This window comes from Camelus bactrianus, chromosome X (assembly GCF_048773025.1).
Source record: "Camelus bactrianus isolate YW-2024 breed Bactrian camel chromosome X, ASM4877302v1, whole genome shotgun sequence".
Taxonomy (NCBI): domain Eukaryota; kingdom Metazoa; phylum Chordata; class Mammalia; order Artiodactyla; family Camelidae; genus Camelus; species Camelus bactrianus.
Window position 1 is genome coordinate 31,856,205 of NC_133575.1, and position 26,708 is coordinate 31,882,912.

Sequence of the window (26,708 nt, forward strand, 5' to 3'; positions counted from 1 at the left end):
CCAGGAAAGAATTTCATCTTTTAAATAGCAAAATAAACCCAAATCCAAACCCAAAAAACAAACAAACAAAAACTCCAGATAATTGCAAGTCTGGCACAAGAGTATCTAATATTTTTTGGTCGGTACAGATCACATACCAATGAGCTTATGAATATAAAAAAAATACTCCCAAATAGTCAAAGGCAAGTCCAGGAAAACACAACATGAATCCCTCTTTGTTTGGTTGGAGTTCACTGGTAAGTTTTTCCTTTTGCACAGAAAAGGATGACTGAGACGAAAGCTGGGCTGACCGTCATGGAACATGCCTGATTTTTGTTGAAGGTCAACCTAAAATGAAAGAAAATATTTAATTTTCTTCACTGGAGGGAAAAAGCAAAATACTGAAGAGAGTTACCTCTTTTAACAAATTTTTCTTATGAAAATTAACAAGCTGCAATTATTAATGGCATAGCTGAGAGCGAGGCATTGTTGGCATCACTTGAGGGCTGAAACACTTTTTAATTATGTTATAGTTGATTCATTCACTACCGGACTGATGACTACAAGTGTACTTAACTAAACAAAGCTAACAGGGAATTTATTTTGAATTAGTTCACAGATGTGAGAACCATCAATTAGAAAGAGCACAAAGCTCAGTGTCCTCTCTTTCAAATAATAAGGACATAGGGAAACTTCAGATGAGACTAAGCTGTGTGTCCTTATGGCCTTTACCTAAGAGATAGCAAAAAGGGGAGGGTATAGCTCAAGTGGTAGAGCACATCCTTACCATGCATGAGGTCCTGGGTTCAATCCCCAGTACTTCCTCTAAAAACAAAATAAAACCTACTTACTTCCCCCTGTCAATTAAAAGAGATAGCAAAGAGATGAGGCTGTTCTGTCCTTATTCAACATCGTATACTTAAACTCACATCAGGCCTTCCCTTCAGATGTTTGTGCCCCGGGTTCCTTTGAATCCGTTTTTGGAGGCTGTTGATACAGGCTGTCAAGCTTCTGCATGTCTTCTGTAAGACCATTTCTAAGATCTTCATTGTTTCTCAGAAATTCTTTCACCACTTCCAGTTGATTTAAGATCTGCAAGAAGAAACCATACAATGCACAGCTTAGATAATTTTATAGCAGACTTGTAATTCTGATGGAAAATGCACCAGTTCCAAGACTGGCTCCTGCTCATGTGTCCACCAGTACCTGGCTCTGGGGCCACACAAAGGAGTGGTTGCTGGTCTCCTTAAATTTTTTTTGCTTTTAGGGGTTAATATCCAAAATATATAGAGGGGAGGGCATAACTCAGTGGTAGAGTATGTGCTTAGCATGCACGAGGTCCTGGGTTTAACCCCCAGTGCCTCCATTAAAATAAATAAATAAACCTAATTACACCCCCACAAAAAACCTAAAAATAAAATAAATTAATTTTAAAAATATCCAAAATGTATAAAGAACTCATGCAATTCAATAGCAAAAAACCAAGTAACTCAATTAAAAAATGGCCAAAGGAACTGAATATTTTCCCAAAGAAGACATACGAATGGCCAATAGGTACATGAAAAAGTGCTAAACGTCATTATTCATCACAGAAATGCAAGTTAAAACCACAATGAGATATCACTTCACACCTGTTAGAATGGCTATCATCAAAAAGAGATAAACGCTGGCAAGGGTGTGGAGAAAAGGGAACCCCGTGCACCATTGATGGGAATGTAAATTGGTGCAGCCACTATGAAAAACAGTATGGAGGATCCTCAAAAAATTAAAAAAGGAACTATCATATGACCTAGAAATTCTACTTCTGGGAATATATCTGAAGGAAACAAAAACACCATGCTAAAGAGATATCTGCCTGCCCCTCGCCATGTTAATAGCAGCATTATTCACAACAGCTAAGACAAGGAAACAACCTGAGTGTACATAGACAGATGAATGGATGAAGAGGACGTGGTGTATGTATATGATGAAATACTACTTGGCCATAAAAAAGATGCAAATCCTACCATTCGAGACAACATGGATAGAACTAGAGGGCATTATGCTAAGTTACATAAGTCAGAGAGAGATAAACACTGTATGATCTCACCTATATGTGGATCTAAAACAAAAACAAACAAAAAAATAAACTCATAGAAAAAGAGATTAGATTTGCAGTTACCAGAGGTGGGGGTGGGGAATTGGATGAAAGTGATCAAAAGATACAAACTTCCAGTTACAAGATAAATAAGTACTAGCAACAATCGTTAACACTGCTGTACGGTATATCTGAAAGTTAAGTGAGTAAATCTTAAGCATTCTTATCGCAAGGTAAAAAACAATTTTTGCCTTTTTTTTTTTGGTATCTATATGGGATGATAGATGCTAACTAAACTTATCATGGTAATCATTCCATGATATATGTAAGTCAAATAATTATGCTGTATATATTAAATTTAGACAGGCTGCCTGTCAATTATATCTCAATAAAATCAGAAGAAAACTTAAAAAAATTTTTTTGCTATAAAACTTCTTGCATTTGTATGAAAGGGCTATATATCTATACTTATATATATGTGTGTGTCTATGTATACACATATATATGCACATATGTATATACATACACATATGCATAGATATATATAAAAATAAAATGATGCCCTTTCATTTTGAATTTTGTACCCACACATTTATCACTATTAAATATACATACATGTATGTACACACACATATACAAATGTATACACTCACACATATAAAGCTCTTTCATTTTGAATTGTGTACATATTTATTACTATTAAATATGTATAGATGTACATTTATTACCATTCAATATTTATAATATATCCATATATATATATTTACTAGTAATAAATCTACTGGTACAAAATTCAAAATGAACACAAGTGTACAAAGTAAAAAGTTGGTCCTCTTCCACATCCTGTCCCCAGTCACCCAGCCTCTCTCAGTGGTGACCACAATGAAGTTTCGTGTGTCTCTTCCAGGGGTATTCTATGCGTTTACATGTGAGCACACGTGAATATATGTACACACATTTTAAAAAATTTTCAGCTTTACTGAGATATAATTGGCACATACACATTTTAAAAAACACAAATGGCAGCACTGTTCTTCCACTGATTTTTTGCCTTTATTGAATTATAAGGGTGGCCTCATTATTTTTTTTAACAGCTGAATAGTTTTTCAGCTATGGCTGTTTCACCTTTTAATATACGATTTCCAACCTTCTGCTAAGAGAAATACTGCTGCAGTAGCTAATCCGGTACATGCGTCGTTTTGTGTAAGTGACGGGCTATTTGTAGGGTCTGTTTTTAGAAGTGGAACGCAGTTTTAATTGGTAGAGTTTTCTGTTTTAATGTTGATAGATTTTGCCAAAACTGCCATCTAGAGAGGATATACCAATTTCAGCTCCCCCCAGTAACATACTTCCTGACATTTAAACTAATACAAATGTGTACTCTCAGAATAGTACCACGGAAATGTTTTTCATTTGGCTTATCCCAGGATACCCTCGCTGGTCACTGTGCTTATTACAAAGATGAGAGTTATTAATATTTTGGGGTAGAACTGAAGCAGGCACTAGCTTATTGTGACGTGAGCGAATGAAACAGCCAGATGCGGGATGACGGCTGCCAGGGATGGAAGGGAGGGAAGGCTGGCAGCGGCTTGTGGCCGGGATGAATAGGGAGCAGGGAGGGCCAGGGTGGAGCCGAAGATGACCAGAAGGCTTCAGATAAGTTACTAAGTAGATGGGGATGTGTCCTTCAGCTGGAGCTGTTTACTACACAGCTAGAAACAAGCCTACCGCTCCTGAAAGATACCTGGGCTTTAAATAATAAATCTGGAAACCATAAACACATGACATGAAGATGACACCAGTGACATTATTCACAGTGTACCTTAGTAACTGCGGGCACTGCACTGTTGGCGCTTATTGCCTGTGCTGGGTGCTCCAGATGCACCTGAGGGTCCTTCCCATCCCTTGGTTCCCATCACATGCCCGTGACCGTGCTGGCTGGGTCTGTGCGGCACACACACACTCCTAGACGGAGCGGGGCCCTCCCTCCCTGGGTCAGAGACATCATTTGATAACTTGGGAGCTATGATCCTTTGTGCTGTCACCTCCTGACCCTCTCTGCTCTTGAAATGTGCTTAAGAGAGCTTGATTATTTTAGCTTTGGGGGAGGAGAAAGAGTCAAAGGAGTTGTTTTTTTTTTAAACTATTAACAGTGCTGAAGGCTTGTACACATTTATATGTTAAGTGGGAAGAGGAAGTGGGGATGGAAAATGAAGTACTAGAAAAGTTATGGAATGTAGTTAGATGGACTTGCATATTGACTTGGATATTGTGGCTTTGCCACTTAACCAGCTGTGTGACTTTGGGCAAGACACTTGACCTCTCTGAACTTACTGCCATGTATGCAGATATAGGATGATGATACCCATGCCATTTAGAGTTCTTGTGAGGCTTAGAAATAATCTACTAAAAGCACTCAGCACTGTATCTGGTACACTCCTTCCTTCCTACATTCATTCAACAAAACTTTAGTGAGTCTCCTATGTGCCAGGCAGGCCCTGTTCTAGTCAAAAGATGCCTAGCACCTTCATTTTTCCAGGCACTTAAGCCAAAACTCTTGGACTCATCTTTGACACGTGTCTGTCTCTCACATGCCACATCTGCCCCACTCTTCCCCACCTCGACTCTTCCACCCATGTCCGCACCACCACCTCTCTTACCTGGTAGCCACGGCAGCCTCCTAACAAACATCTCCTTGCTTCCATCTTTGCCCCCCACCACACCCGCCCATCCTCAACCCGGCAGCCAGCAGCTCCTTTCCTCACTCTGCTGCTCAGAACTCGGCTGCGGCTGCCGTCTCAGGAGGAAAAGCCTAGGTCCTGCCAACAGCTCACAAGGCTTCCCTTCTCTCAGCTTCTCACCCCGCTCCAGACACCCTGCTCAACTCGCCCTTGCCTCTGCCTGAATGCTCCTCCTGCAGCTGCGCACACGGCTGCTCTCACCTCCTCCGAGACATCCCCACCTCCCCCTTCTCAGTGGCGCCTCCTCCCTGGCCACCCCGTGGCAACCCAACACCTGTCCCTACTCAGCCCCTCCTGATCCCCACACTCTGCTCCACACAGTACTTCTTCTAATTCGCCCCATCGTTACTTACTATGTTGACCTATGCTAACTGTTTACCGTCTGTCTCCCCTCACCGGGACCTTTGTTTTGTTCCCCGATGCATGCCAAGCTTCTAGAACTGTGCCTGGTACATAGTAGGCACTCACTCAGTAAGTATCTCTGGAATATAACAAATAGAGTGTCACTTCCATCCCGTCCCCGACTGCCTCGATGACATCCATCGCTGCCCCTTCTCCCCGAGCTTCCCCTCCGATCCCTGGGAAAGTGGCTCCCCCACCAGGGTTTAAGAGATCAGTGACAATTTTTAAAGAACGTGTTAAGTTCTTTACACGTTTTTTAGCCACTAACTGTGCTCAACGCTCTTTAGCTGGATTTTTAACCCCCCAGATCCTGGCAGAGCCCCGAGGGCTGGCAGGTGTGCGTGAAGCGCTCTTGGGTGGCAGCTGAATTCTGCGGCCGAGGACCCACAGTGGAAAAGTCCCACCCATGTCCCGACAGGCCGAGCAGCTGCGGCTCCCCTCTGGCTCTGAAGCGGACCTCATTTTACAGTCACAGTGATGCATGCCCAGTGTATTTAATTTATCATGTCGCCGACTGGACAGAGAACAGGAGAAGATGAGTTCTCTCAGCTAGGCACTCCCTGGCACTCACTCCCATGCTCTGTGACGTGTTTCCGGAAACCATCACACTAAATCACCACCATCAACCATTTTTTCTCAACGTGGCTTTCCAACCTTAGCCCTACTGTTTTAACAAACACCAGAAACAGGTCTTGTGAAACAGTCATGAAAAAAGTCCTGTGGTCATAATACAATCACTATATTTCTTGATTCCTAATTGTACATTTTTTTCATATTTTAACATCTCAAATGAGAATGCACTGTACCATTGATGGTGTCTTACAGTAAATTGGCAGGGTTTTTTCTTTTTCTCTCTTAGAAATAACTGAACTAATGGTGTGTCTTGCAATTGATGGCATTTTAGATTCATTGAAATTTGGTTTATCAAGTCCTCTGACTTTGGAGACTAACCTTAAAGAATATGAATTATCACACATGGTCCTGAACTTTCAAAAGAGGTCCGTTTCACACACTGCGGAAAGCCATACTTCAGCTTCTCAGAGATAACGTGCCAATCAGTTCGAACTTGTATTTTGATCAATTGAAATATCAAGAAGAATGCCATGGTCTACTGAACAGAAAGCATGAAAAACGAGAATTTATGACCTCTACCTAGAGACTTTGGGACCTGGAGGACAAACCAATTAACCCCAATTTTCTCTCTGTAAAACAGAAATAATGAGGGGTTGAAATTTACAGTTGCTAGCTCCCTGGTGCTACAAGATGCTCTGTGAGGTGTGTGCGAAGGCGGGCAGAGCCCCGGGCCAGCCCTCACACCCTAGCTGGCCATGTGGCCTCACATCGGTCAGTGCCTGCTCCTTGGGGTCGCTGTAAAGTGTGCAAAGCAGGGCATACAATGACTGCCAGGTTCCCTTCCAGCTCCCAACCTACAGAGACTCCTGGTTTCAGTGTGTTGCCCTTGATGTATCTGGCTCTTTGTTAGACAAACAGGAAAAGAACCACAGCTCGCTCAAGAAAGAAGAGAAAATTTCTGACGACTCAGAGGCCATGAGCCTGATCTCCCGGTTTTTTTTTTTCTGTTGTCTCTCTTTCTGAAAGCGGCAGCAGCAGGAAAACTGGGGCTGGTTCTAATGGCATTTTAAAATGAAGCAAGATGAAACATATGGATTTAGAAAATTGAAGATTTAAGTCTTATTCAGCATTTTAAATACCTGTGGTGTGCCGGGGTGGGTGCACCCGAAAACCAGCGGCACCCAGTCCCCATGCTAAAGAAGCTTATCAGGCTGAATGAAGCACCTGGGTCAAGGTCAGAACGGTTGACGTAGGCATATGGAGCAGTAAGGAGCATGGCCTAAAGAATGAGATGCACTTTGTATTAAAACGCTCTGTGTTTAGCGAGGTAACCAGCAAACCCACTTGCCTTGGACAAAGTGTAATAGAGAGAGAAAATGATTTGTCCGAGATCTCCTGGTGAACCAGAATTCTAATCCAGCAAGTGCCGGGATATTTTTGAACCTTACTGAAATATAATTCTGCTACTGTTAGTTTTTTTTAAAATACCATGCGTGTAATTAACAAAGGGGATTCATACATCCTGTACTTAAGACCATCATTAGCCTGCAGTGTCCTGAACTAGAAGCCTTGTTGATCCTTTAACCCCTCCTTCGTCACCTCCTGCCGGCTCCAGGCCAGGCTCCAGGTAATCTAACCAGCCACTAGGAGCCATCAGCCCTGCCCCCAGTGCCTGCAGAAGCCGGCCCCTCCGGCACACCACTAGCTCATCCTCCTCTCCCCCTCACGACTGAGCCTCCCGGCTCCTCTCCAACCTCCAACTGCCGTAAGACTTCACTTTCTAAAAGCCGTATCAGATCTAGTTCATTTCCTCTTTCTTGCTTAAAAAAACCTCTGTTGGCTCCTAAGGGCTTTTTGGGAATGAGGTCCAAACCCCTTAGTGCAGCATAGAACACCTTTTAAAATACGGCTCCGACCCACCTGATGACCCTCACATCCGACCGTACCTCCTATGCTCGCCTCGTTGCTGTCTGGCCCGAGCTAGTCTCTCGTGCCTCTGCAAGGGCTGTTCCTTCTGCCAAGAACGCCCTTCTGCTCTTGCCAATCTGCCAAACTCTGATTTGACGCTTAGTCCCAGCTCAACAGCGCCTTCTCAGTAAAGCCTTTTTCGGGACCCCACCTGACCCTCCCCAGCCCCTTCTGTTCAGTAGTCTGTGGGAGCCCTCCCCGTGGCGCTCTGCTCTGTGGCCCGAATAGGCACCCAAATGTCTGCTTATTGAGTGAAGATATTTGTTTAAGGGGAATAGTAACTTCTGCCAAAAGAATATTCATTTCTGAAAATTATCTGACTTTTAAATCAGAAACACAACCGGTAATAAGTTAAAATGAACTGCCCTTCCTCCCTGGTGTCTGTTTTGTTTACTCACACAGAGGACATAATACTTTTTTGTTTGTTTGTTTGTTTTTACCTCTTCAGGCAACATCTCTTGTTCTTTGGCTTGGAGATACAGCTCTTGAAGTTTTTCCTTTAGTAATTCCATCTCTGTCTCCTTTACTTGGCTCTCACTCAGGTAAACTCCTGCTTCATGTTCACACCCATCTGGCTGATCTTCTTCAGGGATGTGAACTGCCCAGTCAGATGTCAACAGCTGTTGCGTTACCGAACAAAAACATGAATTGATTGAATGGAAGCTATTCCACTGGGTTACTCAAAGAATTTGTAATTAAACATCAATGACTGGATCCATTCTGATAACATCCTGTGACCACAGGAAAGCTGCTCCACCCAATCACAGTTCTGATTTCATACCAACATTGGTCCCCGTTTCCATTCTAAAATTACATTTAAATCTAATAAACTTCAAACTGTGCTTGCTTTTTGCCTCCCCTTATTCCTTTATGCCGAGATTGTTACATGTGATTTTTACCTGTTCTATTCGGGAGTAAACGGCCACAATCTCTGGGATATTCTTGAATTCATTCAGAAAATTTTGGATCTTCACCTGAAAATCTCGAAGCCACATAGAAGACACTTTCATCTCTGAAGAGTGCATGATCTCATTACGACACTTAATCACCTACAGAGAGAGAAAAAAAAAGAGAAAAGCCTTCAAGGTCCAAAAACAGGGTAAACTGAGATTTTTGTAGTTCCTGAGAAAAACTGCAGAAAGGCCCTGTTAATTCTAAAATCCACAAGTGTGTGGCCTGCAGGTGCCGTCAAGGCTCAAACAGGATGTTCAAACCCCCTGCCAGTTGAAGAATAAATTCCCCGGGGTAAGAAATACAAATTGTCCTTAGTCCCGGAAATCTTGTGGGTGGGTGGGTATCTCGTACATAATCCCCCAAGTCCCCTAACTTAAAACAACTTGCAAAGAGCAAGAGTATTGGCCACTGGCTCTGGGTATACCAAAGGCTGAAGCAGACGGTGGAAAAATCTTTTAAATATTGTTGAAGCTCTGGAAGCTGGGCCAAGGGAGTTTTTTGACGTAGAAACCATGATAAAAAGAAAATCAACTTTTGCCTATATTCTATGATAAACAGCTCTGTCTAATCATATATGAACATATAATTCATGTCAAGTCTTCCATGTTCTTGGTTAAAAGATACTAAAGGGGTCAGTTTTGTATTGTGATAGTGCTGGTCTCCACTGATGATGAAGGATTCTCAGTCCTTTCAGCAGCTGGCACCTAGCAAAATACACGTGCGTTTGCTCTACATATTAAAAATAACCCAGCTGTGCTAGCTACCCTTTCCAACGATCCTCAGAGTAACAAGTGCACCAGAACCGGTCTCTGGTGAGATGGAGAAAGTCTCAGTCTCCCAGAGGAAGTCTGACAAGCACAGCAATCCATTCTGATGGCGTTTATCCATTACTGTTTATATTTTCTTCAGTTCTATGTGACTTGGCCTTGCAACTGTGTAGCCAATGAGATTCAGAAGGGCAGGATTCAAATGCTGGCATACAATGGACAGATGGATGCATTCTTCTGTATTTGTTTTTTAATGTGGAAAACTATTTTGCTTCTGTTTATGGCAGAACAGGGAAATTTGAGGTTCGTCTCTTTAGCGGCAAACAGTGCAACAGCAAGGAGTCAGGAAGCATCGATTAGGGAGAGCGGAAGGGTCAGTCTCCTCAGTGCACTCGCACGGGGCTTCCTGGGCACCATGGAAGGTGCATGCCACGGGAGCCCCGCTGGCCTTCTTAGCGATGCCAGCTGTGAACCGGAGCCTGCCTTCCTCTGCACACCACCGTCTGGGGAGAGGCCCTGAGCCACACCTGCACCCCCGCTTTAGCAGCACAGGGTGTGCTTCTTGGCTGGTCTTCCCGGTACTGACTTGACTGGCTCTTACTGTCTGGTTTTCAATCTGACAGCTCTTACCTCCGTGACTTTCTTTCGATCAACCACGAAGTGATCGCAGCAGTTGAGAAGACTTAAAAGGGCAACCGCATCACATTCCTCGGGTCCTGTTTTGTCTGCCAGTCCTCGGGGCATGAAGGCCTGTAGAAGGGGAGACACAAGGGGTACCTGAGTCTCCTCCAACCCTAGGAGATCGATCTGTCTGTCTACCTGTCTATCTCTCTATTTATCCCTACAGGGCTAGTGGGGCAAATATTATTTGCCTGTTCTGCAAATGATGACCGAAACTCTTAATGAGGTTTCAACTTAGAGCCTCATGAGTCTGAAACACAAGTGGGGAAACAGTGCGGCAGCCAAGCCCCAGCCAAGGGCAATAACTGAAGAGTTGCTCTATCTGTCCACCTGCTATTAGAGACCCTTAAACATCGACCTACCAGGGGTAGAAAGCACCCTTCTTTTTCTTACTGAAGTTTCAGTGGCTGAGTGGTTAAAGAAGAGGATTTAAAATTTTTAAATAATGGTTATTACAAAGTGGACACTTTAAAATGACTCGAGAAAGTTCGGTATGATAGTATAAAGTTAAGAGTCTGGGCTGTGGAGTGCCATGGAGCTGGTTGCAAATCCCAGCTCTGTCACTTGCTAACTGTGTGACTTCAGGCAAGTTACTTATCCTCAGATTCCTAATCAGTAAGTGGGGGCTAACTGTTCTCATCTCCCTTGAAGGGTGTGAGAAGTAAATGGGGCGATGCAGGTAAAGCACTTGCACGGTGCCGGGCACGTGCTAATAAACAGGCTACAGATGTTGGCAATTAGTATGTTGATGGTGCAAGGTGAGTTGGTCCCACATAGGAGTTACGGACCGAGCCCCAGGCTTTGAGATACTAGATACTACAGAACAACCTTGTTCTAGCATGCCTTATGTAGGATTTTATAGCCCTAAAAATGACATTTTAGCAAGGCTTGGGGGTACTTCTTTCCTAAAATATTTCCAAATTTACATCCGAATGCAACAACTTTACCAAGCTACACAGCTCGAGAGTACATTCCTGCCCAGGGACAATAAGAGATGATGTATAAAAAAAAAATGACTCACCATAAGAATTCTAAAGAAAGAGACCTGTTCCCTTGAAAACACTCGTTTCAGTGGGCAAGCAACCACGATGCTCCCTACAGTGCCGCTTGGAATGGCATTCCCAAGAAAGCACGTGGGAGGGGATGACGCCCCCCAAGGAGAGTCAGGGCTTTGTTCCTGATGGTGGTGGAATCACACACCTCAGCCTCACAGAATTAAGAAGAATTTTGTATGCACTGAATGGCCCCGATCAAAAGGCATGGTAGTCAGTACCATCCCTGTCTCTGAACGGAAACTGATGTGCCCACCCACTGAAAGAAGTCAATTATGGATGCCACAAATGTTAACAAAGAACTTGACCAAGGGATCACCGGCAAACTAATTTGATGCAACGGAAGAGGAAAAAGAGGAAGAAAAACGTTGCTGACTCCAACTGTGGCTGAGAGGAATGTGCAAAGTTAGAGGGGCTTTAGTTGCCTCAAAACCACGCAGAATTTTTCCTTTTCCATCACAAGGTATGTCCAGTCTGGCAGTTTCTCACCAACAGAAACCTGTCTCTTTCATATTAAGGCTTTATTCTAGTACTTAATTCCTTTCTTCAGAACTAGGAGCTGGCAGGGAGGCTTGGCTGCCTCCTTGCCACTGAAAGCTGTTTCTAATTTCTTTTTTTTTTTCAATTGAAGTATAGTTGATGGAAAGCTGTTTCTTAAAGTTGTATCGCATACTACGGTGTTCTAGGCCCAAAGTGAGAAACAGCCCTTACTGCCTCTCACAACCCACTGCTGTCTCTTCACTGAGTAGGAGGCAGGGCTGGAGAAATAAACAGGGACCAGAACATGCTGGGCCTCACTGGCTTTGAAAAGGAGTTTGGAGTTTATTCTGAGGCCATCAGGAAGCCACTCAAGAGTTTTAGGAGAGGCAAGAGGGCCATCTGATTCCCATGTGAAGACCACACAGCCTGCTGTGTGAACGGACCAGGGGTGACCAGAGCAGCAGAGGCGGCGGGGTGGGAGGTTGCCAGGAGAGGGTGAGTTGTGACGGAGCTGAGATGAAGAGGACACCAAAAATACCTTGCAGGTACAAATGAGAGGGGTACTGGGGGGAAGAGATGAAGCAGGAAGGACTGTAGGTGGCTGGTGGTGGGGCGTGGGCGTGGGCTGGGGGGCGGAGCTGAAGAGTCCTGCTTGGGAAGTAAAGACCAAGTGCCCAGGACGTGATGACGTGGAGGCGTCAAGCAGCAGCTGGATGTGGATCGGGAGCTCAGAAGAGGGCGCAGAGCTGTGGGTACAAATCCGGGAGCCCTCAGCAGAAAGGTGGTTATTTCCTATTTCACCCCACAGGCATGGGCGATACCTCCAAGGGAGGAGACGAGGGACAGAAGAGGCCCAGACGAGGGACAGAAAAGGCCGACGGACACTCAGAAGGAGGCTGAGGAGGAGGAGCCGGGGAGATAGGAGGAAACCCAGGAGGGAAGGATGTCACAGAGCCAGGACTGCTTCAAGGGGAGTAGCCGGTACCGGTACCGGTACCGTGGTAATTAGTGCCGAAGGTCTGAGGGGGAGGAGAACTGACAAGAGTGGGTAACTGAAGACTCAGTCCTTGGGCAGGTGGGAGAAGATAAGGTCTGACACACAAGTGGAGGCAGGGGTAGGGGGAGGTGGTAAGAAGAGAGACATCCTTCATCCTCTGCAGCAGAAGGAAGAAGCTGGTGTGCATGGAGGTAGGTTGGTAGGTCTGGTAAAAAGACAAGGCAGCATATACATGGGGGCATCCCTCGACTCCAGGAAGCAAGAGCAAGGTCAGCAGCTGGGACGGCGGGTCGGGGAGCAGAGGTGGCAGCCTGGCGAGGGAGAGGCAGCAACCGTTGTCTCCGGGAACAGGAGCCTTGGGAGGGACAGGCCAGACTGCTAGGGCTAGTGATCAAGAACTGAAAGTGAAACCAGTCAGCTCCCTTGTGAGATTCTTGCCCGGAGCAGCAGATGATGGTCTTGTCAGGGCTGGAGTCGGGCGTGGCAAGTGCAGAGAAAGGCGGAAAAAGGCCAAGACAACTGCAGGGGGACTGGACGGAATGGTGGCCCGTGGAATCTGGGCTGGTTGAGGAGACAAAGGGAGCGGGAGGGCAGAGGCTGCTGGGGATCAGGAAAACAGTGGAAGCCTCAAAGATGTGGAACGTGTACAGGGAGGAGGGGTTTGAATAAGTGTGTCAAGGGCAAGCAGGATGTTGGACGCTGCAGCTTTCTGTGCTGACACAGTCCGGGGTGTGAGCGTGCAAGTGGGAGGCCGAGGTGGAAAGGACCAGAGGATGCTCGAGCGGGGAGCCCAGGAACGGAGAAGAGGTTGGAGAGGCATGGGGGTGGACTAGGGCCCCTGGTGGCAGCAATAAAGAGGGGTGAAGAGTGGCATACACAGGTGGCATGGGCTTCAAGAGGACTGAGGGTTGGAAAGCCGCAGCAGAAACCAAACAGGTGAAGGATGGTCATAGTAAAGGATAGAATTTTAAGCTTTTTCTTTTCTAGGTAAAAGTAGAAGCTGGCAATTCTACGGCAGTGACAAAAATAAAAGTGGGGGAAGAGGCTGTGCAAGTGTGGTGGGTTTACTGGTCCATGAGAGCCAAGAGTCTGGGGGCCACTGATAATAGTCCAACTTCCTCATTTTTGAGGTTAGGGAACAGATGCTGGCCCAACGCTGTACCACAGCAGCTGAGCTGGGATGCTGATCCCCGCTTCCCAGGCAGCAAGGCTTTGTCTGCTGGTAACGAGCATGTAGACTAGACTCCAGAAGTGAATTTGTGTTAGGAGGCTACTTTGACTGCCCCTCCCCACCATTACTGAGCTTCTGGTAAATATTAAAAAAATCAAAAAATTTCTTCAATCGGCCCAGCTAGTAAGTCACTTCGCCAAGATCCGAAAATAGGCCTATTAGGGGATTTCCTTCTATCTGGCTGCCTACCCGACTCCCGCCTCCCCAAAGTTTTATTCCTTAGCTAAAGTTTAAGGCCCTTTCTGTTTTAGCCCTAACTTCCCTTGGCTTATTCTGCTGTCCCCATGGCCTCCTACAGACAAAATGAGACACTCAGGGGACCTACCGTCTGCTTCTCCCTCTGTGCCTGTGCTCATGATGCTCGCTCTACATCATGCCCCAGCGTCTCCTGTTGAAACCTATTTCACTAAGCTGCGTTGGGTCCAATATAACAGCCCCAAACCGCCCAGACACTTGACCCTAGATCAAACACACAATCTCTCTCTCTGCATCTGTTTGTGGGGCCCCAGCTTCGGTATAGACCCGACAGGCGTCCTGAGCTCCAGGTGACCCCCACCTGGTGGGCCACCTCCTTCTACCCTCCAGATCGCAGGTGCTTACCTTAGCCACCTCCCAGGCGTCGACCGGCCAGCGGCCCGGTCGGCAGTTTCCCCAGTGGATGTCTCCGTTTCTGTTGGTGTGATGTTTCAAAATCTCCCGTTTCCACTCTGCGCACACCTGACACTGAGGCTGAAACTATAGGAGGCGGCGGTGAGGAGGGGCCCGAGAAGGAGGGTTGGTGTCTGGGCACCTGAGCCCCGGGTAACTGAGGTCGGCCCCGCCCCAGGGAGGGCACGGGACACTGCGTCCGGGGTTGGGGCCTGGGCCGGGGTGAGGGGCGGTGGTCAAGGTCCCCGGCCAGGTGCTCACCTGGCGGGCGCGCGGGCTGCACCGGGAGCCGCTGCGGCAGGCGGCGCGGGGACCCAGGCTAGGGGCGGCGGCGAGCAGGCCGCGATGGAAGGCGAGCACCTCGCGGCCGACAAAGCCCTGCAGGCAGCCGCGCAGCAGCAGCAGGCAGTGGCCGGCCTTCACCCAGTTTTTGTACTCAGCGCAGTTGAGGCGCGCGGCCAGCTCGGACAGTACCATGTCCCGCTCGTACAACGCCGCGTCCCGGAGGCCACGGGGAGAGGGGCGGGGCGGACAGCAGTGGGCAGGCGCGGAAGCCTCGGCGCGCCGGAGGCAACGGCGCCGCTGTGGGCGTGGCCCCGCCCGGAGGCCGCCACCGCGGGCGGGGCACGGGTGCCCGGGAGCGCCACGCAGCGTCTTAAGACCCCCCCGGGGGCGGGGCATTCCGGTTTCCGCCCCACGTCCGCCCCGCCCCAGTCTTAGGTGACAGCAGACGTGTAAGTACTTTGTCCCGTGCTAGCCCAGAAAGCCTCAACCAGAAACTCCCCCTTCTCTCTTCCCCCAAACTGAGACCCCGCCAGCCCCCGTTTGACCCTCTTTTGTGAAGTCCGTGTTCGTGCTTTTTATTGTAGAGATGTAGACGGTGCTCAAGGCATACTTCTTGAATTACATATGTTCCTTGTGTTATACAATTCTAGAAAGTTTACTTAACTTGCTCCTAAGCCCGCAAATTGGTTGTAGCATATCTGGACGTTAGTGAAGTGTGACCGCTAGCCGCCTGGACGGCGCGCCTGTTGGGCGCACCTGTTCTGGGTCTTTGGTGTGCCAAGGTGACACAAAGCTCAGAAACATCCGCCATTCGGCCACCTAGCAGAGGGAAATAGGACGACACATCACCTGGATTTTGGAGGGCTGCATTGCCCCGAGTGGGATAAGGGCTTCTTCCACTATGGTACTGAAGCCTGGAGCTTAAATGATGATTTAGTACTCAATTATATGATAATTGCATAAGGTCTGAGTTAAGTTCAAAAAAGTGCCATGAGGCTCAGAAGGCAATGGTATGTCAACTCCAAATGACAAGGTCATCTCAATTTTAGTTGCTTTTAGTGAGCTTCTTGAGCTTGGAAAACATGTTAAAATTGTGTGTTGTCAAAAGGCTCTTAGACTCTAAACATGGAAGACTTCCCCTGACTTTGTTTCACAGCAAAGTAGCAGTGATTAGGAGTGCTAGTTCTGGACTCAAAATACTGCTTTGTAAGGTCACTGATCTTAAGCAATCTTAATTTGATCTCAGCAAATTATTTCATTTCTCTGGGTCTCAGTTTACTCATCTGTAAAAGGAGGTCTACCCCACTGGGTTGTTGTGACAATTAAATACACACTGAAATACTTAGAACAGTGCCTGGCAATATTAAGCTCTCAGTAAACATTAGGTATTATTTTATACTGACCTAAATGTGCCCTTTCGTCAATCAGTTATATTCCTGGGCAAGGTATTTTAACAAGTCACTGGCCACCTGAAAATGAAGGTAATTTATAGAAAACTGTCAGCAGATCATGGTCTCCTGGAATTGTGCAGCACAATGCTGGCTGGCCTCTAATTTTTTTCTTAAAAACCTCAATACTAAATCCATCCCAAGTAAACTTCAAATCATTCCCTTAGACACACTGTCCATTCCCATTAAACCAAATAAAAAAGGAAATTCCATAAAGAACAATGAAATATATATTAACATTTTCCTTTCTGTCCCTTAAGTTCCCTGAATTTAAGTTCTCTTAAAATTTCTGTGTATTGACTTTATATCAAGCACACGTAGATGACAGTAAATTGGATTAAAGTAAAATGTAGTAGGTATTCTAGGGAAGAGACCATGAAAGAAAGGAACTACTTTTTATGTTGAAATTGGACCCAATTTTAGAGTAGCAAAATTATATTTTTTGAAGTTATCAAATTAACCATGATCTAATGAATGACTAACAAACCACTTAGTATCCTGTGGCTGAACAGGTTACTGTGTTAACTGCAACACAGTAACATTATTAGTGGTGTTTAAATTCAAAATCATGTATATTTAGTTTACACTTTCATTTAGCTCACTCAGTTAATTTTCAAACATAAGGTTCAGCTCCTGTTATTAATAATGTGCTATGTTCTGTTAAAGTTTTCACTTTCTTCCTAATTCTGAAAATACTTCTAATAATTCCAAAATGGCATTTCGTCAAATGGAAAAAAGAATGTGGCAAATCAAGACCAATTTCTTCTTTCAAAGTTAAGCTAGTACTAAACCAGACTACTAGCCAAAACATCTTCATGAAAATTAACTAGAGAGTTGGTAGTTCTCTGAAACTTGTATAAATTTTATTTATTACTGAAATTACTAAAATCACATTGAAACACATTAAAGACCCAAACCACCTATTAGGAAAAATTCCTATGGGCATCCAGTCCCCTTGATTGAACTTGGTTAACAAAAGAGGCAAAAGACATAGTTTGTGATGAAACCTAAGATTCAAATGCTAAGTGTTTTTAAGCTGTAATAAAGTATGTACCAATTCCAAGTACCAAGTGTAATCAAAATTCAAATTCATGGGTTTACTCTTAATAAGCATCAAAAGCAAATTCTGTTCACTGAATCCTCTTACTTTTGATTTGCGTAATGCATTCTAAGATGAGTATAACCAGGAAAAAAGCTATCCACCAAATGCATCATGTTCAAAAATGCAATTAACATTTCAAAACCACATGTAAAAGGGAAAATACCTGAAAAGTTAACTCTATTAATAAAATTACTTGATACAATATTATCCTGTAGATAAAAATACATTTCTTGTATATACATGTAGATTTCTACATGAAAGAAAGGATTCAGCTCCAAACAGAAAAGGGCTGACCCTTGATAAAGACATCCCAGACTGCCAAACCGATGTCACTGTAAGGAGAGCCGAAAACAGAAGGATAAAAGGTAAGCTAAGGGAAGGATAAAAGTTCAGTCACCTGCTTCTGAACAGCGGCAGTTGGGTGAGAAGCAGGAGATGAAGGCAGAAATAAGACATAGAAGAAAGGCAAAGAAGGCCTCAATTCTGACCAGAAATGAATGGAGAACCAAGCAAAGTTGAGAACAGATATGACAGAGCTGCAATGAGATGCTTGAAACTAGAATTTGCTGGTTGATAGTCACAGAAGCTCAATTAAATCATCTTAAAGTGGAATTAGACAAAGCATCTAAAATTTCATGGAGAACCAGTATTACAGATAACTCAGCATGGTATCACCATTTAAAAAACTTTCCCAAATAACATCAAGTCACCAGAAGACTTCTGCTTTGGATCATGTTCTTTGAAGCTTAGAAAAGTTCCTGACTGACTGGGAGAAACAGCACAGTGCTCCAAAAAGAAACTGCTGAGATGTGTCAGTAACAGAAACTCCATTTGACCCTGGACAGGCCCTGGATCTTGGATTCTTCAAAGTGAGTGAACTGCACCAGGTTTCTTCCAAGTAAAAACATTTTATCATTCTGTTGACAGTGAATTAAATTGGGATTGTTTAGAACCACCCCAACTTTGGTGGGGGAAGGCAAAGGGGAGAAGTTAATCAAGATAAAGAAACGTCACAGAAATTTCATGCAAGGGTACAGCATTCAAGTTCTTTGTCCCCTGATTAATGCTGTATGCGGAAATATCCTATAAACTAAATTTGCCTAACAGAAAAGCTCCCACATCCCAATAGATGAGAATGCTTGCAGTACTGGAATCCTTGATCAATATGAACTACTCACTGTCTCTTCTCAAAGACTCCGTTTTTTCTTTTTCACCCAAATCCTACACTGAAAGACAACCAAGGTGCCAAATGTTAACCACCAGTCAAGTTAGGAATGTTTGAAGAAAATAAATTAACCTTGAAACAAAGAAGCAGATGATTTGGTCAAATTTCAGACATATATTAATAGAAATTAATTACTGGCCCCACCAGGTTAAAGATGAAGGGAGGCCCTGAGAAGTCTACAGAGCTGATATACACACAAGTGAGTGTCACTGTTTTGTTTTTTTTTTAACCTAGTTTTATTAAATATTGCTTCCTTGGGATGTGTTTATAACAACTCCCAGAACATTTTCATGTAAGGATTCAAAGCGGTCATATTAAAATACAGCTTCAATATAAAGTTTATCACAGTTTTACAGTATTCAAAAATGACAGACCTGCCTTAAAAAACAAAACAAAAACCAAAAAAGGACTATTACACCCAAAACATAAGAAAACAATTAAATAAACAAGTTTGGCATTTCATAACTTTAAAGTATAAAACAGAATATTAAATCTATTATTGGCAAACGGACACTGATGTATTACCTAGTTTGAAATGTGTCCCATTTAAACACACTATACAAGTTCACTATACAAAAGATTGATGGTCTGTTTGATGAAAGAAGTGCACCCTGAAATTTTTTGCCAGTTTAGAATATTTAGCTCTTAAAGTCAAAAAAGTCCTTTTTCTTTTTTAAACTGAAGGCTGAATTCAGATTTTTTTTTGTTGTTTTGTCTCTTTTGTCAGCCTTTCTGGTTTAAAAACAATAGTGTCTATGGACGCCCACCAGGGGGCAGTGTAAGATTAGCCATTAAATCACGAACAGCTGCAAATATTGTGCATTCACCTGCAACAGAGAAAAATGGTCATTAGCTATTCGCAATACAGGAAAGATGATGTTAACACACCGGTGGGGGTAGGGAAAATTAAATCTAAAATTAGCAAGAACTTTAAAGATCAAAATAATAGACTAAATTTTAACTGCACAGATTATAGGGGATTAAGCTTTGGTGGTGAGTATCACGTGATACTTGGTTTGGGTTTTGTTTTCTTCTCATGAGCACATTTTGGACAACTCGCAGTTAGGTTTGAATCTAAGACAATATGCCTAGAGTTTCTCTACAGAAACACTGGAGCATTGGATAAGCCTTTGAAGTTGGACTTCAAGGCTACTGATGACCTTTTTTTGCATCTAATGAAAAGATCTAGTTTTATATTTATGCATTAGTTGCAACATCAATGGTGTCCTTCTAATGTTGCATTAAAGGCCAGGTAAAAATGTCTATGACAGCACTGTCTAATAGAACTTTTTGTGATGACAGAAATATTCTAAATGTGTACTGTGGTTACTGAGTACTTGTAATATAGCTAGTGTGACTAAGGAACTGAATTTTAAATTTTATTTGATTTTAATTAACTTAAATAGCCATATGTGGCTGGTGGCAGTTATACTAAACAGTGCAGTTCTATGACATCTTTTGTTTTCCCCAAATTTCAAGGAAATGGTCAACTTCTGGAGTTCAACGTTAAAATCAATTAATACAAAAATAGTGATTTTCCTTAAAAACACTTCACCGGGGGGGAAGTGATGAGTTTGGGAGGAGAGGGAGGCTGAAATATGTTTCACCAACAATCCAAAACCAAGATTTATTGGGGGGGAGTTGGGGGGAGGCTTATGATTCATCTTCTCAATTTCCCCTTTGCTCAAAGAAAGCAAATGCCCTGCCTCTTACTTCTTGTATATAATACAAATATTTCAATACAGTAAACCCAAACCAGCTGTAAATACTATAAACCCCAAACTGGATCCCTTCCCTAGAATGTGGCCTAACGCTCCAGTGGCTAAAAAAAGCAAGGGAGGTGAAGACCTCAATGAATAATGGTCTTCTGGCAAAGGGCAGGCAGTGATCCTGTGCAAGTTACTGCAACCTTCTCTTCAACCACTGGAAAATTAAGGTACAGAAAGAAAAATCCAAAGGTTTATTAACTAGTCTAAAGTACAAATAAAAGAAAAAAAAAGAAAAACACTTGCAAAATATCCCATCAATTTCTTAAATAAAACAAGTTCTATCCTCTTCTTTTTTAAAAACACATTTTCATTATTGATATGTAGAAAAATTTGCTTGATCCCAACAGGATTAAAACATTGTCCTTTAAACTTTAAATTCCACGAGACATAATGATAGTCATCCACTTGTGAAGGAATGGTGTCTATTATCAAACTTATACTAAACGGCTACTTTAAAAATGCTGATAGCTTTAAACCTTGATTCTGAAGGACTTATTTTGAGCTGAAAGAAGAAAGAGATAAGTCAAAGGATGAAAGCAGAAAATTGTAAGAAGTAGAAGAAGCATTACAACAAAAGAAGCACACCCTTCTCTACTGCCCAGTGCGTTCCTTATAAATTAGACTTAGTGAGAACTTGCCTATGTACACGATATGGGGCAACAAATAGCTAAAAATATAATTTCTCCCATGATTCCTGTGTCTAATCAGATTTTGACACTGTGGTACCTAAAAATGTTTCAGAGAACAACTTTCCCTCATTTAAAAACATAATTCTGTTATCATACTATTCTAAGCAGAAAGATATAGAGGACTTCCTTAATATTAGAAATGAGCAAAATTAAATTTCCTTCATGTCAGAAACAAGCAGAATGGAAGACAAGTTCTCTTTGCTGAGCTGTACGTTTTATAACCAAAAATTTAGCACTACCAGGAGTTATGTGTTAAGACAGGCTACTCCAGTATTGAAGGAACCTTGTTTATCTGCCAGAATCATTCTGGTCTCCTCGAAAATGTTCAGTTTGAGAGCTTCATTGTGCACTTGGTGAAAAGGTTCACTTGCACCCGCCTGACACTTATATAAGAAGCCCAAAAAGCAGTGATGCCATTTGTATCAGCTTTTATTCTTCACAAAACATTTAGAAGGTACAGAACTTTGAATGATATTATTCTATTCATGATTGAACCATGAAATATGAGAAACCAACATGCATTTTAATTTGGTGATGTACAGAGTGGCAGGTATCGATGGTGGGGCAGGAATTCACAGCCATGGAAAATTCTATCATCCTAGCCTAGGGCTTTGTGGCAATGTATGCTATAAATACAAGCTTCTGGCATTAGCAACTGGGTCAGTCCCAATAGTAAATCACTAAAAAAATAAAGTCCAGGCAGCAGAGACATGGACAAAACTGAAGAACCAGTGAGAAAGGAAGAAAAGCGACAGGCAGACATTAAGAGGCCACGGCAACCAGAGCTCTATTACTAGGACTGGGGGGCGAGGTGGGTAAGGAGGGAGCAGAGGGGAGAAGGGGGATCTCTCAAAAGAACGTTTGTAACATATATGCAATAGAACATCATCTACCGGTCATGTACCTTGTCGTGGTGGGTTCATCTCTGCAAACCTCTTCAGAATGTTGCTGACCATCATGGGAGCAGCAACAGAAGAGTTCTGCTGTCTGGGAATGTCTGCCTGCTGGGTGGTACCTGAAGCCATGTCATAAATGATTGGAACTATAATACTAACAGGTTCTTGGGGAGGGACTGATGTTTTCTGAGTTAGCTGAAGCTGTAGACAGACAACACACACAAAAGAGAATAAAAACATAGTAAGAAAATAAAACACTTATTTAAATGTATCAAAGGTACTATCATTTACTCTACTGTCAGATTAAGATACACCAAGCAAGAGAAAATTAAATATAACAAGAAAAGTGACAAACAACTGAATATTATGATTAAGACGCAACTGTGTCACACAATTATCTAGTTGAATTTATTTCTTACTAAAGGAACCAGGATTACACGAAGCCTAAACTGACATGTAAGGAACGTGGGCCTATATTTGGCAGCAACAGATAATTTCTGCAGTTATCCAAAAGATGCTCTACTATCCTTAAATGGCTTTTCCTTTAGAAGCTCTGCATCTGTGTGTACGTGTACACACACACACACACACACACACACACCCCCCAGGTGGTACTTACAAAAAATAGCATTTTGGATTTCAGCACCACAGCAGGCGTCCCAGGAGGTGCAATTGGTGGTGCGCTGGGAGGGATCGTTAGGCAAAACTGAACATTCCATTTTAGCTGTGTTGCCTGGTCAGGAAACTGTTTTGGAAAAAAAAAAAACGTGAAAAAGTCATATGAACATTTAAAATTATATTCTAGTGTAGGAGTCTGAAAGGTTAGATGGAATTTTATTTTATACTCAATTATCAATATATCATAAAGTTGATAATGTGCATTTTTTTTAAAGGGAATATACATGTGAAGTTACTAACTCAAAAGTCAGCTCTGGATTTATGTTCCCCTTCCTTTCCTCCTACTTCATTAATTCCCCAGGCCTGTGGATTCTCCCTCCTCAGTGTCTCTGACATCTGTTCCCTCCTCCTCTCCATTTTCACTGATGTCACCGAGCTCAGGGCTCTGTTACTTCTCCCATGGCCCCACCAAAGGTCCCTTACAGCAGCTGCCTCTCCCAGTCCATCCTTACACCACTACCAGACAGATGTCCTAGAGCCTGGTTCTAATCTCACATATGTTCAATGACATGCAGTGATCCATGCTGTCACACCCCCCCGACCCCCCGCCTAAGGACCAACACTGGCATTGAAGGCATTTTTCTAACTGGTGCCAATCTAAACTTCCAGTCTCATTTCCAACTCCTTCCCTTAAAAAAACTAGTCAAACTGCATTAATAATTTTAAATTATAGCCACTGGTGCTTTTTTAGCCACATAAATATTTACTCCTTTAAAAACTCAAATGGATTTTTTAACATAATGTTTCCTATAGCATATCAGAGCAGAAGCCAAATGCTGAGGCTATTTGTTACCAAAGGAACACTGATTGCTGTCCCAATATTAAAACACCAACTGAAAAAAGGAGTAGCGTATTGGGAACTATCCAAAGCAATACTAGAAACATTAAAATGAAAGGACTACTGTAAGAGTGGAAGAATAAATTAGCTTCTACCTGGATTTCAGCTATATAATTGTATACTTTCATAGGAAAGAAGAGGTGTTAAAAATCTCCCCAGAGAGGACAGATTTTTCAGTAAATGGCATTAGGGCAATTGGGGCATGTGAAAAAGCTGGATCTATGTCTCACCATTTGACATCCAGATATATTTTATTTTATGTCAAGCTTTTTTTAATTGAAGTATAGTTGATTTACAATATTGTGTTAGTTTCAGATGTACAGCAAAGTGATTCAGTTATATATATGTATATTCTTTTTCAGATCCTTCTCTATTATAGGTTATTATAAGATATTGAATATAGTTCCCTGTGCTATACAGTAGGTCCTTGTTTATCTATTTTATATATAGGAGTGTGTATATGTTAATCCCAAACTCCTAACCAAGATATATTTTAAACGGATCAAATATATAAATAAGTAATTTACAAAATACGTCCATAATAGTATTAGAAGAAACCATGGGAGGATTATTTCATGATCTGGTAGTAAGAAAAGTATATTAAATGTATTTGTTTTTATAAGAGGGAAGCCGCTGGTAACCTGAGTTGCCTGTGGGGAGGCGGATTAGACAGCTGGACAGGGATGGATAGAAATTTCCCACTGTATCATCTTGTTCTAAATTCAAAAGACACAAGAGGATTGTGCTACCTTTCCAAAGACAAATAAAATTTGTTAAAAACTAAGAAGAATGCAAGAGAAAAATGGAAGTAATAAATGGGTGAAAACCAACATAAAGCGCTCCCACCAACTCCAACCTCCTCAGACCGACCTGGCTAGAAAAGTTTGAGTGTCTCTATAACTTACCAGCTCTAGCTTCATAATATGCACACAGTCCCTCAGGATGTGTGTAGGAGCTCCTAACAGCTTGGTGAAAGCTATTAATGTATTGGCTTTAAACGGCGGTCCTGCAACCTACAAGGATAAATAAAGCAAGTTAAGTTACTCTTCATTCTACCTTGAGTCTTCTGTTTTCTTGACTGTTTTAAATTATGCATTAATAAACACATACTCTTGTTTCAAAGAATTTTTCCAAAACTTGAAGTTCATCAGGTTTCCACTGTCCTGCATTTTCAGGTGTTACTTTTAGCTGAAGTGTTTGGTTGGTTTTGGGACTAAGGGCTACTCTGCATTTCAGCGCATCAGTCTTAAACATGATCACTCCAGGTTCATTGGAATTTATCAGCTGTAGCTGCAAAACAAGAAGGATGATTCAAATTAACATGTGAGACAATATGTAAGTCAAAGAGAAAATGAAAATGTTAACTACACAATCGTTTCAAAAGGAAAACAACTAAGTTGATACCTGTTCCAAAACAAAGGTACCTAGGCACTGAGCACTAGCAACTGCTAACCACGTGGCAGAGAGAGAGGCATTCAGACATTATGTGTCTCTTGATGGAAGCACATTGACACTACCTATGAAATATTCTTGCAAAACAACCAACTTAAGCCTGAATTCAGTAGTTAGATCCACAGCATTGATCAATATTACAGAAATATGAGGGTCAAAAGAACATGTTCAACGATTCCAAAGGGATACAATCAGCAAGATCCAGATGTGAGAAACTCTACAGGACAAATGATATGGCTTCTTCAACAAATTATTTAATGAGAAGTAGAAGGGGAACCTATAGCTTAAAACGGACTTAAAAACATGTATGGGTTCTGATTCAGATGGCAAAAACTGTGATTAACTTGGGAAATTCGGACACCAGCTAGATATCTGATGATAAAGAAATTGTATTTATGGACGAAATGATGTCAGGAATTTGCTGTCAAATAATCTGGGAGGAGTTATAGATGAAACAATACTGGTGTGAGTTCACTGTTGAAGGGGAGTGATGAGAAGAGACAGGTTCATTATATGATGCTCTCTACTTTTGTATATGCTTAAAATTGTCCACAGTAAGTTTTTTTAAAAATGGCACATTAGAAAAAAGAGAACAAAGAGTTCAATTACAAAATGTCAGATTTGGATTGGGACCTTATGCTAGCCCAGGGGTTGGTAAATCTTTTAGGTTCTAGGGTGTCTGCTGCAACCAGTGAATGATGTAGCTGAGAGCAGCCACAGATAGTATGTAACTGAATGGGTGTGGCTGTGTTCCAATAAAACTTAACAAAAACAAGTGGAGGGCAGGACTTGGCCCCCAGGCCCACAGTTTACTGACCTCTGCCCTAGCCAAATATGTTGATTATGCAGATTAGCAAAATGAGGTTCCAGGGGCTGAAAGTTTACATGGCCTTTAAGTGGCAAAGGTGAGGCAGATCACAGGTCTGATGATTACCGTTTTAAATACTAATTTATTCAACTTATGTTAAAACTTTTATTTTTTTTCAAGTTTGAATATAAAGGTTGCAAAATAGCTTGGTGCCATCTGTGGAGTGGCTATTTTAAATATTCACCAGTCTGACCACCTCATTAACATAAATATCAATAATAATAATAATAATAATAATAATATATAACTAATACATAACTGAATACCAAGACATTATGCTAAAGGTTTTATATAAAGTATCTCAAATTCCCACAACTGCAGTGAGTTAGACAGATGCTATTATCTACTGTTACCAAAAAAGTGAAGAAATCTGCTTAAGCTCATAGCAGCCAGTGGCATGGCCTGGCTACAAACCAGGGCCACCTGATTCTAGAACTGGTGCCCTCAACTCTGAACCATCTCCTAAGGGTATCACCACTAGGAAAGGCTAGAAGTCTTTTTCTATAAGCATTTTAAATCAATTCAATTGCTCATGTATTTAAAAAGTGGCTTTCATCATTGTGATCATAAATAACTTTATGATCACAGATTCAAAGTCAGCCTGCCTACAAAAGCACTCGAGGGCAGGCAGCTATTTATATGCTAGTCTCTGCCAAGCCAGATCCCAGGCGCACTTGTCCTACGGTATTATGGGGACCCATCTCCAGGCCCATGTTAGTTAGCCACAACACGGCAAATTATGAAATGAAGGAATCTGTTAATGTAAGAATGGAAAAGAAAATAGTGGATCCATTTTTAAATGCCAGGACAGGGGAAAAGCATAATTCTAACAAGCTGGTTAAAGAAGGTGAGGGAATATCACTTTAGTTTGGATCCTATTCCATGGGGCAACTTAGCATCTGCTTTGA

The 26,708-nt window shown here is 42.6% G+C and overlaps 2 protein-coding genes across 5 annotated transcripts in view; both read right to left on the bottom strand.

Moving 5' to 3' along the window:
• Window positions 1–89: 89 nt before the first annotated feature.
• Window positions 90–15,147, bottom strand: CXHXorf38 (chromosome X CXorf38 homolog). 2 transcript variants are annotated; one of them, XM_074359078.1, is made up of 8 exons: window positions 14,812–15,147; window positions 14,503–14,637; window positions 10,092–10,211; window positions 8,640–8,789; window positions 8,181–8,360; window positions 909–1,071; window positions 767–804; window positions 90–327 (listed from the first exon to the last, which is right to left on the bottom strand). In XM_074359078.1, exons 1-6 carry the CDS (start codon window positions 15,025–15,027, stop codon window positions 910–912), a joined length of 963 nt encoding a protein of 320 aa, XP_074215179.1. In that variant the 5' UTR covers window positions 15,028–15,147; the 3' UTR covers window positions 90–327; window positions 767–804; window position 909. The 2 variants fall into 2 exon arrangements, with proteins under 2 accessions (XP_074215179.1, XP_010962293.2); XM_010963991.3 differs by lacking the exon at window positions 767–804 and having other exon boundaries at window positions 14,812–15,146.
• Window positions 15,148–18,822: 3,675 nt separating this feature from the next.
• MED14 (mediator complex subunit 14) overlaps window positions 18,823–26,708 on the bottom strand; it is a 60,409-nt gene continuing 52,523 nt past the window's right edge. For all 3 annotated transcript variants that reach the window (XM_074359810.1, XM_074359809.1, XM_010963992.3), the window contains 5 exons: window positions 24,591–24,770; window positions 24,386–24,493; window positions 22,584–22,709; window positions 21,973–22,165; window positions 18,823–19,437 (listed from right to left, as the gene is read on the bottom strand). In XM_074359810.1, the coding sequence (XP_074215911.1) occupies window positions 19,364–19,437; window positions 21,973–22,165; window positions 22,584–22,709; window positions 24,386–24,493; window positions 24,591–24,770 (681 nt within the window). In that variant the 3' untranslated portion in view covers window positions 18,823–19,363. The remainder of the gene's footprint in view (window positions 19,438–21,972; window positions 22,166–22,583; window positions 22,710–24,385; window positions 24,494–24,590; window positions 24,771–26,708) is intronic.